The 18670-nt window shown below is 39.4% G+C and overlaps 2 protein-coding genes across 2 annotated transcripts; one reads left to right on the plus strand and one right to left on the minus strand.

The window, feature by feature from the left end:
* Positions 1–4766: 4766 nt before the first annotated feature.
* LOC119652190 lies at positions 4767–5772 on the minus strand. The gene is made up of 2 exons (XM_038056136.1): positions 5448–5772; positions 4767–5275 (listed from the first exon to the last, which is right to left on the minus strand). Exons 1-2 carry the CDS (start codon positions 5678–5680, stop codon positions 5149–5151), a joined length of 360 nt encoding a protein of 119 aa, XP_037912064.1. The 5' UTR covers positions 5681–5772; the 3' UTR covers positions 4767–5148.
* Positions 5773–5890: 118 nt separating this feature from the next.
* LOC119652182 (ADP,ATP carrier protein) lies at positions 5891–17626 on the plus strand. The gene is made up of 5 exons (XM_038056128.1): positions 5891–6050; positions 16460–16764; positions 16830–16957; positions 17022–17256; positions 17335–17626. Exons 2-5 carry the CDS (start codon positions 16465–16467, stop codon positions 17575–17577), a joined length of 906 nt encoding a protein of 301 aa, XP_037912056.1. The 5' UTR covers positions 5891–6050; positions 16460–16464; the 3' UTR covers positions 17578–17626.
* Positions 17627–18670: the final 1044 nt, after the last annotated feature.

An 18670-nucleotide genomic window follows, 5' to 3' on the forward strand; every position in this document is an offset into this window, starting at 1 on the left:
ATGTTGGGCGGGTAACCTTTAAAGTCGATCCCAATATTATCTCGCTTCCGTCACCGAAAATTGTATTGTCTGGGAGCTCTGTTGGGATTGGTTGAGTGATCTGAAAAAAATCCACTGGTTCTTCATGTACGTTGCATTCTGAACACGTCTGGAGTGACTTTCGCCACACCGTCGTAACCGACTGCATACGACGGAAAGTTTCTGCTTTAGTGTGTCCAGAATTTCAACTAAAGGTGTTTGAAGGCCGTTTTTTTGCCTTTTTTAACAAATTTTTGTGAAGAACTGGATGAAGATACAGATGCGAATTTTTCACCATATATTTATTAATACCTTGAGCGTGCGTAGTAATTTTTCCAGCTAGATGGCATAATTTATTATTGAAATACAGAGCAATTTATACACCCATCTTCAAAAAAGGTGTTTGAAGGCCGTTTTTTTTGCCTTTTTTAACAAATTTTTGTGAAGAACTGGATGAAGATACAGATGCGAATTTTTCACCATATATTTATTAATACCTTGATCGTGCGTAGTAATTTTTCCAGCTAGATGGCATAATTTATTATTGAAATACAGAGCAATTTATACACCCATCTTCAAAAAAGGTGTTTTTCTGCTGCCACGCTAGAGGACGGTGCGATCAGTTTAACAAAAAAAAGTAGACGGCATTTTAACGTGCAGACTTAACTACAATCCGCAAACTAGGATTTTTAAGAAATATGAAAAGCTAAATTTTGGACAGCGTTTTAAACTTTTTTTGTGAATTTTGGTGTTTTTTTAAGGCTTCTTCAATTCAATTCAAAGAATTCAAAGAATTCCGTTTGGTAGATTTTGGGCTATGGTGGCAGCTGATTTTCAACATGGAGTTTTGAGAAGAAAACGCATTTAAAAAGTAAAATGCGATTTTCAACCATAAAATCTTAACTGAACCTTAATCTACTATACCTAGTCCATAAACCTTAGGTTTTTTCAAGAAACACATGTACAGCCTTGGCTTCAATTCTTGTCCTTTTAGCGAAGTCATTTGAGCGCCATTCGGACCGATACATACGAGCTTTATTACGGCGATCGACATAAATCTGCCATGTGACTTATTACGTATTTAACACTATCATTTCCGAGGACTGCTAATGCTTTGCATCAGGCGACGATGCACTCTTTTATCTCAGGCACCTTACGCCAACTTTTTTAGATATTATCTATTAGAATTTGTCGATAAGTGGTGTGTTCTATGTAAAGGAGCCCCTTTAGTTCATTCCTCATGTTTTCTTTTGGGTCAAATGAGGCAAATTTCCTGGCTATTGAAGTAAAGGGATATTTTTCTCTAATGTAATTTTTTAAGGTTTTGTTTGTAAAACAAAATTTTATTAAAATCGGTTCAATGTCTGTTTGTCTGTCTGTCCGTCTGTCTATCTGTCACACGCACTTTTCTCAGAAACGGCTGCATCGATTAGCAGACATGCAGTGAGTGATATCCTTCTACGTTGCGATTTAGGGAGGGTCCTCATACTTGTAAAAGGGGGGTGTACAAATTTTTTTCACCGAATATAGCCATGTGGGGTATCAAATGAAAGGTATCGATTAGTACTTTTCAAAGCCCGTATTAGTTTTGAGATTTATTAGAAAGGCGGGGAGTTGGAGGGGTCGAAAGTGAAAATTTCTTTACCGGACCCATTCTCAAAAATTACCCAACCGAAAAATCTGAAAAAATGATGAAGCTGCCTCTATATGGTGCCCAGACCTCAAAATACTCTCCATATCGATATCCGTTCAAATTAAGTTAATAATTGTATATTACCATATTTTTGGGGAAATTGAATAAAACCCCCCTTAAATGTATCCCAGAGTTATAAAAGTTGGTGGTAGTATAAAATATAATATGAAGCATCTTATTCCCAAGTTTGACCAAAATCATACTATTAGTAACAAAATTACAGTAGCTCAAATTTGACTTATTGCAACTGAATATCAATATCACACTAAAGTGGGTAGTCAGACATGCTAAATGCATATGCAAAACGGGCTCCCCATACATGTGAATGAAGGGTGCACATTTTTTTTTCATAAAATGTGGTCATGTGGAGTATCAAATTAAAGGGCTCGATTAGTACTTTTCGAAACTGGTTCCATATTTGATATTGTGTGAAACATAGGGGAGTGAGGGCTCAAAATATGACCCCCAAAAAGTGTAACAGGTCTCGTTCTCAGAACCTATCCAACTGAAAAATCTGAAAAAAAAATCACGGTGGTGCATCTCTACGAAATCTAGGCCTCAAAATACATCCGGTTCCGATTTCTGCATAAATAAAGTTAATAATAGTATATTTCCACATTTTAGAAATTTATCCGGAAACCCCCTTTATGTCCATTCTAGGCATGGGTGTAAGGATAATATAATGCACAATTTGGTTCAGTTTAAGGAAAATCCAACTATTATTAACAAAGTTATAGGGGGTGAAACTTTGCCATTTTTTTGTGAATTTCGTGCATTTTACAACCTTGATGATGTCATCATCACATATCAATTCGTCAATACCACAACGAAATGATCCCCTTCATAAGAATGGGGTCGCAAAAAATTATTTTGTTTTCGTTTTTTAGTCATTTGTATATGAATATCAATTCAATATATGCTTGCTAATGAAGTTTTCGGGTAGTGTCTAATTCAGACAGATATATTTGTATATTAAACCACCCGTATTTAATATGCGTACTATATCTGTACATATGTATGCTTTTGTGTACGAAATCGGAATATCGGTACGATCAATTTATATAGCACGTGCATATATATGTACAATATTTGCAAATGTTTGTTTAGAGTGAGGATAATATCTATGGTTATAATATGTACGTATATTTTGTAGTTTGGAAAAGAATGAATGAATGAATGATGAAGGAATATGTTGGATTTGTAGCTATATACGGATAGAAAAAGTTACATAAAATGAACACAAAACCTTTATACACGAAGCGCGAGCTTCCGGTATTCCGGTATTAGACGAAACACTATAATTTGCTCGCTTTGAAGAAATCACAGATGAATTTTACTTTATTTCTTAGAGATTTGGACTACTACATAAGGTGTAACCCCCTGAAGACGAGAAATTTGTCTTATTGAGTGATTCCCTGTTTTCAGCAGTGCAGATATTGCAGGCTTTTTTCATTGGAGATATCAGTTTTTCGCCCCATTATAAAATCCGCATTAAAATATGAATTTTGATTAGTTTTTGTTTTTTTTACCGTAAGCAAGTTCAATACGAATGCAGCATTTTATTATTTATTTCCACAACGCTAATACACATTTTTCAATTATGACACTCTAAGAACACTATTAATTTCATCATCATCAACGGCGCAACAACCGGTATCCGCTCTAGACCTGTCTCAATAAGCAACTCCAGACATCCCGGTTTTGCGCCGAGGTCCACCAATTCGATATCCCGCCATCGCTCCATCTTAGGCAGAGTCCGCCTCGTCTTCTTTTTCTACAATAGATATTGCCCTTATAATAAGACTTTCCGGGCTGGATCATCCTCATCCAGACGGATTAAATGACCCGCCCACGGTAACCTATTGAGCCGGATTTTATCCACAACCTAACGGTCATGCTATCGCTCATAGATTTCGTTGTTATGTAGGCTACGGAATCGTCCATCCCTGTAGGGAGCCCAAAATTCTTCGGAGGATTCTTCTCTCGAACGCGGCCAAGAGTTCGCAATTCTTCTTGCTAAGAACCCAAGTCTCCGAGGAATTCATGAGGACTGGTAAGATCATTGTCTTGTACAGTACGAGACGTTTCGAGCAGAACAGTTTTTGTAAGCTGAAATAGGCTCTTTTGGCTGACTACAACCGTGCGCGGATTTCATCATCGTAGCTGTTATCGGTTGTGATTTTCGACCCTAGATAGGAAAAATTATCATCGGTCTCAAAGTTGTAGTCTCCTATCTTTATTCTTCCCGTTTGGCCAGTGCGGTTTGATGTTGTTGGTTGGTTGGTTTTTGGTGCTGACGTTGCCACCATATATTTTGTCTATCTTTCATTGATGTGCAGCCCGAGATCTCGCGCCGCCTGCTCGATCTGGATGAAGGCAGTTTGTACGTCTTGGGTCGTTCTTCCCATGATGTCGATATCGTCAACATAGGCCAGTAGTTGGGTGGACTTAAAGAGGATCGTACCCCTCACATTTACCTCAGCATCACGGATCACTTTCTCGTGGGCCAGGTTAAAGAGGACGCATGATAGGGCATCCCCTTGTCGTAGGCCGTTGTTGATGTCGAATGGTCTTGTTGTTGTCGAACGGTCTTTATTATTAATTTACCTATGTTAGAGCACATTAACAACTGTCATCTATCATTCGTCTTTTTATACTTTCTAACGTTGAAAAAGGATCAGTCCTTCATTTTATTACCGTAAACTAATTAGGTAATTCCGACCAATAAACATTATTAGGCTACGGAACTACTCAAGAAAAAAGTACAAAGAGAAATGCAGGAAATTTATATTTACTTTTATTTTATTTATATTTACAAATGTTTGTAATTTTTTGGCCAGGGGCTGTACATAGAACGGTGGTTGGCAATCAATAAATTCGGAGTTTAGGCCATTTTTCACATTTCAATCATTTAAGTATGATCCCTATATGTGCCCTATACATACCATACACAAATGTGAAACCTCACAACAAAAGCGAAAATCATTAAAATTGAATTAATAGCTCCTTTATAATTTGAAGAGCCATTGATGAATAAAAAACTCAGCACTTATTGGAAATTAAATTAATTATAAATTTTTGTATATACAGAGGTAAAAAAACTCGTTAGGAAATATTTTTTTTTTTTTTTTTATTAGGCAATGCACAATGCGACAATTCTTTTTCTTCAAGGAGTTATTTTCGGACACTTTTTTCGATGTTTTATAATGAACAAGAAAATTGCTTTCACTAGATATTTTTCATCAATCCGGCGAGCATCACCTGATTCATGTTTACATACATTAGTCAAGACAGAGTTGGGCGAATGATATGGTTCAGAAGGTCCACTTTATTATTTGCCATCCGTTGATATTCTTTACCCACGCGCCTTCCATAGCTGCTTACAAAGGAAATGCAATCAGTCAAAAGGAAAGACGCCATAATATTTAATGTGGCCGTTACGATAAAACGTAAACTACATAATCCGCCAGTTTGGCATTTAAAGTCATAAGCATTCCTTTTCTGGCTTTCTTGCGCGTCATTCCATTATGTAAACATTTTACGACACTCAAAATCCAACGTAATCTAAAAATAGATACGAAGACCTTCATGAGATTTTTCAAAAATACAATACAATGTGTGAATGGCGGTATGCGGTTCTATTTCCGAACCAGCCCTAATTTACTTCACGAAAAATTCCCGCAATTAGGGCAGGTTCAGTGGTTCAGTGCTAACTATCCCCGGAATGGTTTTTTACACTGTGCGAGCAAGTAGCAAAGTTCTGATCGTGTCGCGTGACGTCACAGGCGGGAACAAGGTCACGTTTTTGCCTAATGCGAGACAGGGTGAGACACTTGCGAGACAAAGTCCGAATCCCTCCATATTGTCCCGAAATAGTTCAGAAATCGCTTGGCAGCAATTGATTCCTAGAACAGGAAAGGAGATGGCTAGAGCGTTCCGGAACGGGGCAGATAGCCCGTCGGTCGGCATTAGCCGTCGAAGGGCAGAACGGGAGCGTTCTATGCGTTACATAATTTCAGCCGCAATATCGGAGATGAAGTGAAACGCCGCAACCGGGTAGAGCGGGACGCCGCCAGGAATCTGCAATGTCAATCAAGCCATCATCCGCGTGCGCCAGAACGGGCCACCCGTAGCTGCGCCGCGCTGCATTCATCTCGCTCGCTGCCAACTTGCCGAGCTGAGACGTTCCTGCCGTGGACTGGGCCGAGTTCAGTCATCACTTTACGTACCGCGGTCGTTAAGTGAACACACGCTGCAATTCAACGGCTGAAACACCTCTGGTGGAACACTCTCCTGACTTTTGAATTTTATCCTTCGCTGAATTGAAACCAAAAACCAGGTACGGTATCCTTTTCACTTAAGATTCGATAAATAAATGTAGCGTTCTAGTTGGTAGCACTCAGTTCGATTTCCTGTAGATTTTAGTGCTCGGTGAAAACCCCCAGAACTCGGTGAAGAACTGAATTTACGTAACCGATCAGGTTTAGAGAAAACTAGTTCGTCTGCTCGGGGGACGCAGTGGTTGTAATTTTTAAGTGCAAAGTGGCTTGTCTCGCCGGAAAACGTGAAAATAAGGAGTTTCGACTCCAGCGGTCACGGTCCTATCTTACGTAACGTGGGAGTATTGGTTAGCATTGAACGTCGCGACGGGACGAGTGGCGGCCGCCGTTTTCCCAAAGTGTCGCTCGCTGGCTTTCCCCGGACCCGAGGCGCGAATAAAACAATGGACCGGTGCCAAAATTCCCAAGGAAAACGTTAGATAAGCGAGCGAGCGTGCAAGGTCTGCTCGGCCGTCAAATCGTTATATAACGTGGGTGTTCAGAGCTGCCTAAATTCTCATGAAAATTGAATGAAAGCCTCGTGGAAATGTTTCTGGGAAGTCAGAAGTCTGCGTTACGGGAACAATCTCCCATAAATCGACGGCTTCCAAGTATTTTTTCCTGTAAAAGGACGCGGAGGGATCGGCGTGTGTAAGCGGTGCACACTTATGTAAAGTGACGCATGCCTCGTTGTCGTCACTCCACTCGGTGCATAGTGTTTTCTCGTCGCCTGCCACTTGCATCGATCTTTGCAGCTACTGCGCTGCTCTAGTTACCGCTGTATCTATTCAGATACACAAATATCTTGAAATTCTCATTCATGATTGCTGCGATGCCACTATGACATGGACCTGGGCGCTGCGTAAAGTTGCCATTTCCGACACGTGACAAGCGGCCATCTTGTTTTCCCGAGAATGAAAGCGGCAGCATTACTTGACGGGATTGTGTGCCGTGGCAATAAAAAGCCTCGGTCGCCAGTAGTAGCGGCGGCCACATGCTTGGCCTGGAAAGACTGGAAGTTTTCGGTTAGGTTAATTTGCAAGTTGACTGGCCGTCTGCTGACTTTTGGCTTGGTGTTTTCTTCCACTTCGCCTGTGATGAAGGGGCCTTGTAGGCACCAGGAGTATTGTTTTTAGCGCTATCTCGGGATGCATGGGGGCTGGAGCTGTTTCTCCGGTTCAAGTTCGCTAGGCGTAATTAGGTCGAGGGTTGAAACCACTGGAATGAGAATTGAATCAATATCGAATGCAGGCTGCATTGCTTGGGGTGTTCAATTGTCAAGTCGCCCATGGGGTGGTTGAGGCGTGAGCATGGGTTACGCAACCTTTTCTCGTACGTATATTTCCATTTCCGCTTTGGATTCAGAAGGGTTGCTACTTGAGACCTTGCTTAAATGTCTATCTGGCACTTACCAATCCCTTCGCCTAACTCACGGTAACGATTCTATTTCAAGCGCGATGGGCTACGAGCCAGTAATCTACATGCGAGCGTCCCTTGAAGGCTCTTTCTAGGTCAGATATAATCAGCTTTTGTTATAATTAGATATTCGAGGCGACACTTGAAGAATGTCACAAGGCAAGGTGGTGGTTGGAGTGCGCTAATTGATCACAAGTCTGCGCTGAGTGATCTACATTTGAGGAATTTGCCCACTGCACATTGCCAACTGCTACAAAACTATACATAGCCGGCATAGAATGGGCGAATCAAGTTCATTACTCCTTCGAGTTTGATCAGGGGTTTTGAATGAATTAGTGGCGTCAAGCGCGCGGGGGGATGGCTGTCAGCTGGTCTACGGATGATTATGTAAACTATGGGGATTGGCCAAGCAACACTATCAGCTGTGATGTAACTATGAGGTAATTTGTAGCATTCCCTCGCGTTATCGATTAATTCACTGTCACGTTCAACTATCAATCTGAAAAGTAAACAGGGACTTTAAGAGGGTTGCAGTGAATAATGCGCGCCTGCAGTGAAACAGTAAACAAATAGTCCTAACTTAGAAGTGGGAGTACGTAATCCTGTGACATTTGGTCGTCCTTTGTTGGGTAACGGTGTCAGCAGTATCTATTCCACCTTTTTTGGGTCATTGTTCTATGGACCCAAATCGCCTGCAACATTTGAATTATTTTGAGAAGATAAACAAATGGCAGACGAACAGCTGCGCTGAGTCGAATGAGAGCCAGAGTGGCGACTGCGCTGATTGTTGTCAATAAAATTGGACCGTGTCTTCATAACGAAGGGAATAAAGCCACTGCACAGAATATAGGTGGGAGTGCCTCACACTGCGGCATGGAACGGTCTGTTCAGATTCGGGTTTTAGCGCAAGAGAGAAGTAACTGCTACTTGTATTTTTTTGTCTACCGAAATTGGTAGAGTAAATAAATAAACAAGTATTTGGCAAAGTGCCAATGAGATTAAGCCTTCATTTCAAGGGCGGTGGGGATTATCGATGATGATGAGTGTTACGAATTTGGGCATATTTCTTCAGAGTTTATGAGCCATGTAGCCGTTTTTCGACACTTCTGGGTTACGAAAGGATTCCTTCAATGTTAGGGGTAGTGAACTCAAGGTGTTGCATATTTTCTAATGTGGCACTAGCCCAGTTTACTTTTATTTTCTAATAAACATCTTCACACTTCGATTTGTGCATAACTAGGAGCTCAATTGTTATGCTAGATTATTCCCTTTAATGTGATACTATGTTGTTTTAGGTAGCAGCAAACTTACAAAACAAGAGATTTTAATCTTCTACATCATTGTTAGCAGTAGTAGGATTAATTTTAAGAATCTTGTCTTGTATTATTCCTTGCATTGCGGCTGTACTCTTAGTATATATGTTTTTTGTTGATTCTTAGCTTTGAAGTGATAAAAACTTCTGTCAAAACCATTTAAGACAACTGTATTTTACACTCACTGGTTTTTAAGATATGACGTAAAAAAAAATTCAGTATCTGGTATAAGAAAATTATAACTCAGATCATTAGTTTGAAGTCAAAGCGCTTGTGATTGCAGCAATTTTGAACGTACGGTACCAGGTACTACTAAAGAATTACACTTTCTAAAGAACATTTCTATAATTCTCTTCAGGAGGGTTTTATAGTAAATTCTCAATAATGTACTGTTTCTTGAGTACATGAAGATGTGGGATATTTATTTAGATTAGGCAGTGGCTTGATAATTGTTATGCAGATTTTTCGAGTAGTTGTGCAGAACGAGGTCAGTTCCAGAGAGTATTAATCGAGACATTTCATTTGGTAACCTTTCTACATATGTAAAGATACATTGAGAGAATCCTTTCCATATTCGCGCTTTTGGTATTATGAGGGGTTTCCTATGAACTCACTTTAAAATGGTGTCATTTACCCCTGTGGATGGTCATCGTTAATATTTTCTTCAGCCTTTGTCCCGTTCACAAGCGGGGTCGGCTCGAGTCATCGTTAATATCTACCAAATTTAATATCAATATCCTTGCCGAATAAAGTGTGTGTGGTAAAGACACGGTCAACGGATTCAAATAAAATTTTGTTTTATTCAAAATTTAGGAAAGAACTCGTTAAGATACATGCGTTACTACTGCGACCAGTCGCCATTTGTCAGGTATCAAATCATAAGCGGCCTTCAATTTTAATGGTCCAGTCGCCTGGTTTCATTTAATGATACATAACTGACATTTTTCGTGCAATAACAGCCTTTCCTAATAGTCAGGTAACAAGATTGTCGGAACACTAAAGTGGGCATAGGTTTTCAATCTTCAATTTCGGCCCATTATGTCAGCTATTTATTTGTCAGTGATTCAAAGTATGGTATACTCTGCTCCCATTAAATTTTGCCCCGATAGTAGGAATTCTTCAAATATTCTGGAACACAAAAATGACATGACATCTTCATTTTTTATTCTTCCAAGGCCGAAGTCATGAAATAAGTTTTCTAATTTGTTGTGGGACAGATAGTCGGCTTTTCGATCAGCTTCAAATCAAGTTCAACATGCTTTCCTGGGTTTTCCATGTGCGTAGTGTCAATGGCAATGATAACGAAGTTGAAGTGCTCCCAGCCTCACTGATAAGATAATTCTCAGTTAACTCTAATCTAATACTACGTTCATCTTTACATCTGACCTGCCTCTTAATAATGCGTGAAAATTCCCCAGGGTTTCATCCATGTTTTTCTTAGCTTAATTTTTGTGACTAGGATGGAACATTTGTCTTTTGAGGGAGGGGTAAGTCAACGTTGGACTTGAGTAATTTAATTTTCATTCATATTTCAACTTTCAATTAGTGATTTACAGACTTGGCTAAGTGAGAAGATAGAGGTTCTCAACCTCGGAGGTCTAACTTTAGTTCTTCACTACTTTTGGCAATATTATTTATAGTTATCTAACCAATAATAAAACTCACAGAAGTAATTTTTTTATCCAAGCATCAGCCTCAGAGCATTAAATGTAGGGAAGAGCAATTAATTTCTTGGGTAGGGTTTGAAAGTTAGGTGGGGAGAGACTTTTATGTCTTCTAAAATAAGGGGATGACATCCGCTTGCCCTTCGTTAAGTTCGGAGAAGGACGCAAATAGAGCCTGACTACATATAAAGGTCAACGAAATCAGGGCTCTTAGTGTGGCTGATAATTGCACTCTTCCTATCTGTATTAATGGTCAGAACATTGAAGGCGTTGGTAACTCAACATCAAGTTGAGGCTGTTCCGTGCTAATGTTCTTTCTGTGCTACTAACATCAATGGGAGTAGCATATGTAAACTGATCGCAACTTCTTCTCCAAGCCTTCGTCAATACTTTTTCGTATCCTGTCATCGGAGTACATTCTCCTGACAGAATTTCAACCGAACAATTTCGTTGGCGTAGACATGATGATAAACGCAGGTGGCAGTGAATAGGTCGCACATTAAGGAAGGGGGACAATTCCATTACTGGCTGTGCCAAGCAGTTAAACTCATTATCCTAGAATTTCCGTCGCGTGGCTCGCTCCAGAAACACGTGGCAAGTTTTCCCGAAAGCCTTTTGACAGTAGAATACTTGAGGTTTTCGAATTAACTGTGAGATTTTTTGACGACAAACGACAAAATTGTTGGGCATGACGGTCTATTAGCGTATGTCTCGCATTAACGCCTAATTCCCGCGTTCGTAAACATACTGCATTATTGTGTTAATAAATGTTCTTTATAATGAAACTCACTGAGGCTACCACCCTCCCACTTAACTCCCAGACATTTTTTTCCGTTGTTCAGGTACCAATTTCACTCGGAATGGGATGACTATTTGTTACCAGGGGTTGTACACGCAACTGTACCTTGAAAGAATATTGCTGGTAATCATTTATGAACATGAACTGCGTTTTGTTGTAAATTGGTTTTATAACTGAGGCAAGAATTTTATTGTAGCCAAGGAAAGACTTTTGGCATGACATTATCTAGTTAAAAGTGAAGTATGTAGTTTGAAGCTTTCTAAATTAGTTGTACTTTTTTCAGTGTTGGGCATATTTGTATTTGTAAACATGAATATGAATAAATTCTTACGATGATTTTCTACGAATGCGCTCGTATTCGAAAAAGTGAATATCTCGGTGTTTACACAAATGAATATGAAAACTGCTACAAACGTAATCGTATTTCCGAGTACGAATTCTGTTAGACTAATACGAATATTTCCCAATGAGAATATTTTTTTTTGTATTGAAATGTGAGCATTCGCCGGGATAACGAATATTAGCGCCTAAGTGATCTGAACATGTGCGTATGTACGGCGGAGTCGGACTTAATCTCCAATAAGAAAATTAAAAGGCGTTGCAGGTGTAGACAAAAAAGTATATACATATATTTAAACTCTAAAGATATTTGAAGCGTGAATAATTGCTTGAAGGCAAAGACATAAAATATTCTTCTTCTGTGCTTTTGTCAGGTAAACATCTGTGCCTGTATCAGACAGACAAACGTCAGTTTCAGGCGATGTTTACTCTGTATCAGACAAATGTCTGAGTCTGTGTCAGATATTAGACAGTCTGTGTGGTACAATACACTATTGTATTCTTCTAAATTGAACGCTCTCCATAATTGCGTTGATATCATTGACAAACTGCAAATAAACAAATCTAACCAATTAGCAAAAGCACTACAGGCAAATAAATAGCCGTGGAAAGCATACTATATATTATGAGTCGAGCGATTTTTTGCATTTCTAGATTCACTTCAAGGTATTACATAGAATGCGCTCACTTGATACAAAGTTATTGATGTGAGGTAGCATTTATATTATGTAGATTATCGCAACATATCAATAGAATCCGATTTTACATTTTAAATATGTCAGCAGTAGCGATTTAATAACATGGACTCTCGTCGAGTTTATACCAATAATTATTCTTTGCGGACTTACTACAAACACATAGTTTCCGCTCGAGGCTAGCCGATCTTCTGAGAAGCAGTTGCTAGCCTAGGCATACATGTTGTCTTGATAGCAAAAAATATCACGTTTCCTAAGGTGAAAACGACTCCTGAATTTCGTACTGACATGTTAAATGTTCTAATTCATTCAACCAATGGAAAATTTATCTTTGAAAATTCGATTTTACGTAATTTTTTTTCCTCATTCTTCATCATTGCCGATAAATTTGTTCATATTGCACCGCCAGACAGACAAAAACTCGTGCGCAAATTTTCGGGAGTATCAATGTCGCCGCGACAAACTGACTTCATTTTGCACGAACTTTGTTTACTGGTCTTGTGCTGTGTGTTTGCTTTTGAACGCAAGTGATTAATAATTGGGCAAGGTCAATTCTATGAATGTCATACGTTGTTGCGAGTTCTAATTGATAGAGAGTGATGGGCGATTTAATCGATGATCCCTCATTATTCAAAAAGAGATATTTGTAGTGATAAGGGCATAATTTAATGATCGTGTTTCCCGATTATGGTATTGCTCGAGCGATTGGGTTTGATTTTCAATTTTAAAGGGACTCGTTTAGCACAGTGGGGGAGCGCATAGCAACTGAAGAAGCGCTTGGCATTTGGTTGAAAAGTTTTTTTGGTCAATGGATCAGATTGCATTCGGGATTCCAATTGTTCTGAATAGAATGGGGACGATACTAGGAGATTCATGTTACCAGAAGTTGAGATTTTCCATAGATGATTAGTAAACTGTTCTACACTTCGTCGAAACATTGGTTTAGATTTCGTACGCTGTTTAGGGCGGTTAGACCATTTTCAATCCAAGGACGTTTGTTTAAATTGAAATTGCTCCAATGATGTTCGTTACAATTGCTATATTTCTACAAGTGAATGATAAATTCAAGCGTTTCGTCCTTTTTTAGATTCAGAAAAAGTGATACGGTATCATTTGGTCAATTTTTCCTGGAAATTTGTATAGTTAATTATTCCATTGTCTCGAGATATTAAAAATTCAGATTTGCAACCTAACGCGTCTAATTGTGTACACAATTGGGAGCACTGAACCAGCAAAATACTGGTTAGAAGCAGTGGAATCTGCTGCGCTGTTATATCTAGACGTTAATAGTGTGTTTTCGATTGTCGTAGTACAACTATAAATGGTAGTGATCGAATCAGTTTTTTAATAACTCTAGTGAAGAATATGTACATTAGAATAGATTGGTTGCTACCGATGTATTGCCCACTGTGACGCTTTATGGCAAGGGTCATGCATTTTTCATAATTTTCAACTGGGAGGAGTCTGATTGCATAGAAATACGTAGGTTCATTATTGCGTTCTTCATCTGCATAGGTGACTTCATTTGTTGAAATCCAAGAATTCCTGGCATAATGCATTAAATTCATTGTGGCGTATTGCTTTTCGATTGCTTTTTAGAAAGAATATATTGTATTGGGTCAGTAACTCAACTTTTTTTTTTAAATGCGCCAACTTGAGAGAATGTTCTGAATGATTCATTCGATATTTGCCTATTGCGCTTTTAATGAAGAAATATGGTACTTGGATTAATTGCGGAAACAACGACAATGAAGGTGCTTGCGGGGTTTGACGACGATAAACGTTCTGTGGAAAGTCGTGTTAAAAGCATGCGAAAATGGCTCGGAATTGGAATGTATACGTGGTCATTGGCAGTGTTTCTCACCGTTAGGACTCCAGGCTTTCATTGCGCTGTAGATGAATGATGTTTATGCGAATCAAGAAGTAGACATAATCTACATTGCCACTGCCGTCGTTCAAATGCAAATGAAACGCTCACAATAATACTTCACCAATTCGAAAATTGTTGTGGTGAACTTGGAATAGCAACCAAACTTCTGTGTAAATCAAAAACACTTCCTTTCGTGCGTTATACATGTCAGAATATCGGCATAGAGACTAAAATCATATTTTGTGATCTGCTTTACATTCAAGAATGAAAATCAATATAAGGCTCTTAAATGTTTCCCATAAAATCGCTGTAAAGTGGGCAACTCGATACTACAATGACAAAGAACTTTTAAAATAGAAAGTATCGAAAAATTCTTGCACTTTGTACTGATCTTTCTCCTCCGTCTTGTGCGGCATGAACGAACTGACGGCGAAGCACATGATAGTCTCAGAAGTGGAATTGTATAACACACATCACACTGAAAATATACATCAGGTGCTTTTTTCGGTGCTCATGAATTGTACAACACATTTTTCAGTGTAAATATTATATAATCTTGATTCTGCGCTGTCGCGACACGCTAATTGATATAAGCGGATAAGATAAAGTATTTGTAGAAATTTTACACTTTTCTGGGGTGTAAATCTATCGTGTACGCAGTCTTTGACCATGAATTCTGTTGCCACGTGAATTTGAAGATTATCAGTTTTTGCATCTACTCAAAATTTGAAACTAGGGGCTGCTGAGAGCAATATTAACTTATCGTCAGTGACGGGATCTTTCCTCAATGAGTTTTGAAAACTCCAGGTTTTTTTTGGCCATTTACAAGTTTGCGTAGATGATTTAAATGTGGAATGATCAGTCAGCGATTTACTGAAAGAATCACGCGTTGCAATGACGAAACTGCAAACGTCATGATTATATTTATAGATAAGGTTTGCTCGCTTCATTTTGAGAAAGAATATTTGCTGATGAACGAATATTATCTTCTAAATGGGGGCGCGCAATACTGATAAAAAATGAATATAAGTCGGTATGTAAACGTACCTACGCATGCTGAGAACGATGATGGTGTGGTTTTGGTCTGATAAATTGAACAACAGGATACTTCGTGGTCATGCAATTTCAAGTTTTGTTACGATGAAGTGAAAATTAATAATTGTGATGTCTGCAGGAGAAATTCTAATTCTCTTCGTCACTATGTCACACCTATTTGCTCAGAAACGGTTACTGCGAATCCTCTTGCATGTAGTGGGTAACATCGCCCTACGTTGAATTTAGGGGAGGAGGTCTCCATGCAAAAAAAGGACGGTATAAAATTTTATTTGAACGAATATAGTCATGTAGGGTATCAAATGGAAGGTCTCGATCAAAATTGCCTTTTGTGCAAATTTAATGCAACCTTAGGCTTTAAATGTCAGTATCATACTAAAGCGAATAGTCTGACCTAATACATACACATGCATTACGAGTTATGTGCAAATGGAACAAGCGCCCACTCAAATATTCTTGTGTAATAAATACGCAAAATCTTTCTTTCTTTAAGCATTCAGATTCAGGTTTTCTTTAATGACTATGCTATTTTGGATAGTTAAAAGTAACTATGAGGGACAGAGTAATCCTAAAAACCTAAACAGTGCAACGACACAACTGGTTAGCAAGGGTCGTATTTTTTCCCTATCACCGCCCTATCATTTCATGAACTTTTCTTACTCGGCGCTAGTAGGTGGAAAAGAAAGGAGTCAATCCGCTAATATTCGAGGTCTTTCCGCGAACTTTGTCCATTTGTTTCCACTAACCTCTGCACTTTTGGATGCCATTGTTTACTGGGGAATCGTGATTTCATTTTGTTTGGGATTTTGGGGAAACCAACTAACTTCCATTATTTGTGGCTCACGGACCCCTCAGTTTTGGGCTAGCACCTCATTTGCAAAATTGGTCGACTTACGGTTCCGTCCAGGGTAGAGCAACTCACGGGATCCTCTCTCGCCCCTGAACTTATATAAGGGAGCAAACACTTCATTGACTTCACTTCACTTCGGTCACGCAACCCCAAGGCAAAGGTAAGGCTTCTCTAGATGAAACTACTGACTTACTAGTCACCCATATTTCATCTTTCATTGTAAAACTGCTAATTTAGAAACAATATCTGATTAGAAGATATTTGAACTGTGGAATGTACGGAAATCTATGATTTATCAAAAAAAGAACAGAAGAAGAAAGAAAAGAAAAGCGAATCAGTGCTACCAATCATTTCCTAAAACGATAAAACACATTTACTTTGCCCTCAAATCATTCGATTATTAAAAATTTAATTCTTTTCTTATTTACAGCCAAAATGGGAGGTGGTCTCGCAGATCCAGTTGCATTCATTAAGGATTTTGCTGCCGGCGGTATTTCGGCTGCCATTTCAAAAACTGCCGTTGCCCCTATTGAACGTGTCAAGTTGCTCTTGCAAGTTCAACATATTTCCAAGCAAATCTCTCCTGATAAACAATACAAGGGTATGATCGATTGTTTCGTTCGTATCCCACGAGAACAAGGTTTCCTTTCTTACTGGCGTGGTAATTTGGCCAACGTTATCCGTTATTTCCCCACACAGGCGTTGAATTTCGCCTTCAAGGATAAGTACAAGCAGGTAAGATAGCAAAGTTGGATATTAAACTATTTGATTTTAACATGCAATTTACTCTGGCTTGATAGGTTTTCTTGGGCGGTGTTGACAAACACACACAATTCTGGAGGTATTTCTTGGGAAATTTGGCATCCGGTGGTGCAGCTGGTGCAACTTCACTTTGCTTTGTCTATCCCTTAGATTTCGCCCGTACACGGTAAGTTAGAATCTTTCCAACTTTAACGAATTTGGTGTCTCAATGTCGTTCTCCTTATTTACAGTTTGGCCGCCGATATCGGTAAGACCGGCGCTGAGCGTGAGTTCTCGGGTCTTGGCAATTGCTTAGTAAAGATCTTCAAACACGACGGTATTGTTGGCTTATACCGAGGCTTCGGTGTATCTGTACAAGGTATTATCATCTATCGTGCTGCATACTTCGGCTTCTACGATACAGCTCGTGGTATGTTGCCCGATCCTAAGAACACTCCTATCTACATCAGCTGGGCTATTGCACAGGTAAGCAGACGATTCTGGATATCTTCACTATTATCCTTCTTGCCTTCATATTGTTCATGAGTTTCCGTTTCCCTACAGGTTGTAACCACAGTTGCCGGTATTGTCTCGTATCCATTCGATACTGTCAGACGTCGTATGATGATGCAGTCTGGTCGCAAGAAGACTGAAATTGTTTACAAGAGCACCCTCCACTGCTGGTCCACAATTGCTAAGACAGAAGGCACGAACGCCTTCTTCAAGGGAGCATTCTCTAACGTTCTCCGCGGTACAGGTGGTGCATTCGTGCTTGTACTTTACGATGAAATTAAGAAATTCTTGTAAGTTAATTGTAATTACCCAAAAGTAAAGAAAGTAAACAAAAAAAAAACATTGAAAAAACTGAAATAATGGTTTTCCCTTCTATGAAAGTAAATAAGATTATTTAAAATGTTTGAATTACGCACGTTAAGATTGGAGTCATCAAAGATCTATTTGTAGTTCCTTAGCTTAGATTGTGCGGATGTTGCATTTCATTCCTCACATGCCGAGTCGATATTTATCAACTGAAGTCACTTGACATTTATTTTCGAAGGGTTTATGCTCCCGGTCATAGTATTCAAGGTATGCCTGGTGGTATAGACATTCAAATAAATGTCACCTTTTGTGTTCTCACTTCGATTTGAGCTGCTCTGCTTCTGAAGCGATGCTTTGTTATATTGGTTTCGAGTATGTCGCGTAAATAGCTGTCTAGATGCGGTTCGCCTGGACCGATTATATCGAATGTTTAGAAGTTTCTAGCTCAGGTAGTTCAATGAACGCGTCGTTCTTGCGCCGAAGTCATCTAGCTTATTATTCACAGCAAATTCCTTTCTACTCTTGTGAATGTTTTTAAGTGAAAGAAGTATGAGCCGCGAGTTCAGGAGTTAATCTCTCCCGGACCTCGATCATTCCGCACATTACAAGATCAGTTTCTAGTCGGGCTTCAGAGAACTGTGGTCGAGCATATATCCGCTGCCTTGCGTACGATCGCTGGTACGATTTTCATGAGGCACAAAAATATTAAGTTTATGAAATGCTAGGGAAGGAAAAACTGTTGGCTCCATTTGGGTGCAGTATGAAAATGCGTGGCTTATCGTATGGTTCAGCGAAAGAGGTGACAAGGGCTAAAATACCCGACGAGCAACCGGAAGGGATGTACACGCCCAAATAAAGTGGAAGTCCTGCAAAGTGATGGGGCTGCCGTTGCGGGGCCGGCAATTTCAGTACTCTGTAGTTCTCATGTTTTGAGAAAATCGCTGAAAGTGAGCAGATAGATACGGACATACTGCCAATGGGACCCCGCAGTCCAATGTCCTTGCTAGGGTGAAACACGTTTATCGGAAAATGTGCAGCAGTTGTGATGCGCATCTACTCACCAGCCAAACGGACCGAAGGG

Source organism: Hermetia illucens, chromosome 1, assembly GCF_905115235.1.
Source record: "Hermetia illucens chromosome 1, iHerIll2.2.curated.20191125, whole genome shotgun sequence".
NCBI classification, from domain to species: domain Eukaryota; kingdom Metazoa; phylum Arthropoda; class Insecta; order Diptera; family Stratiomyidae; genus Hermetia; species Hermetia illucens.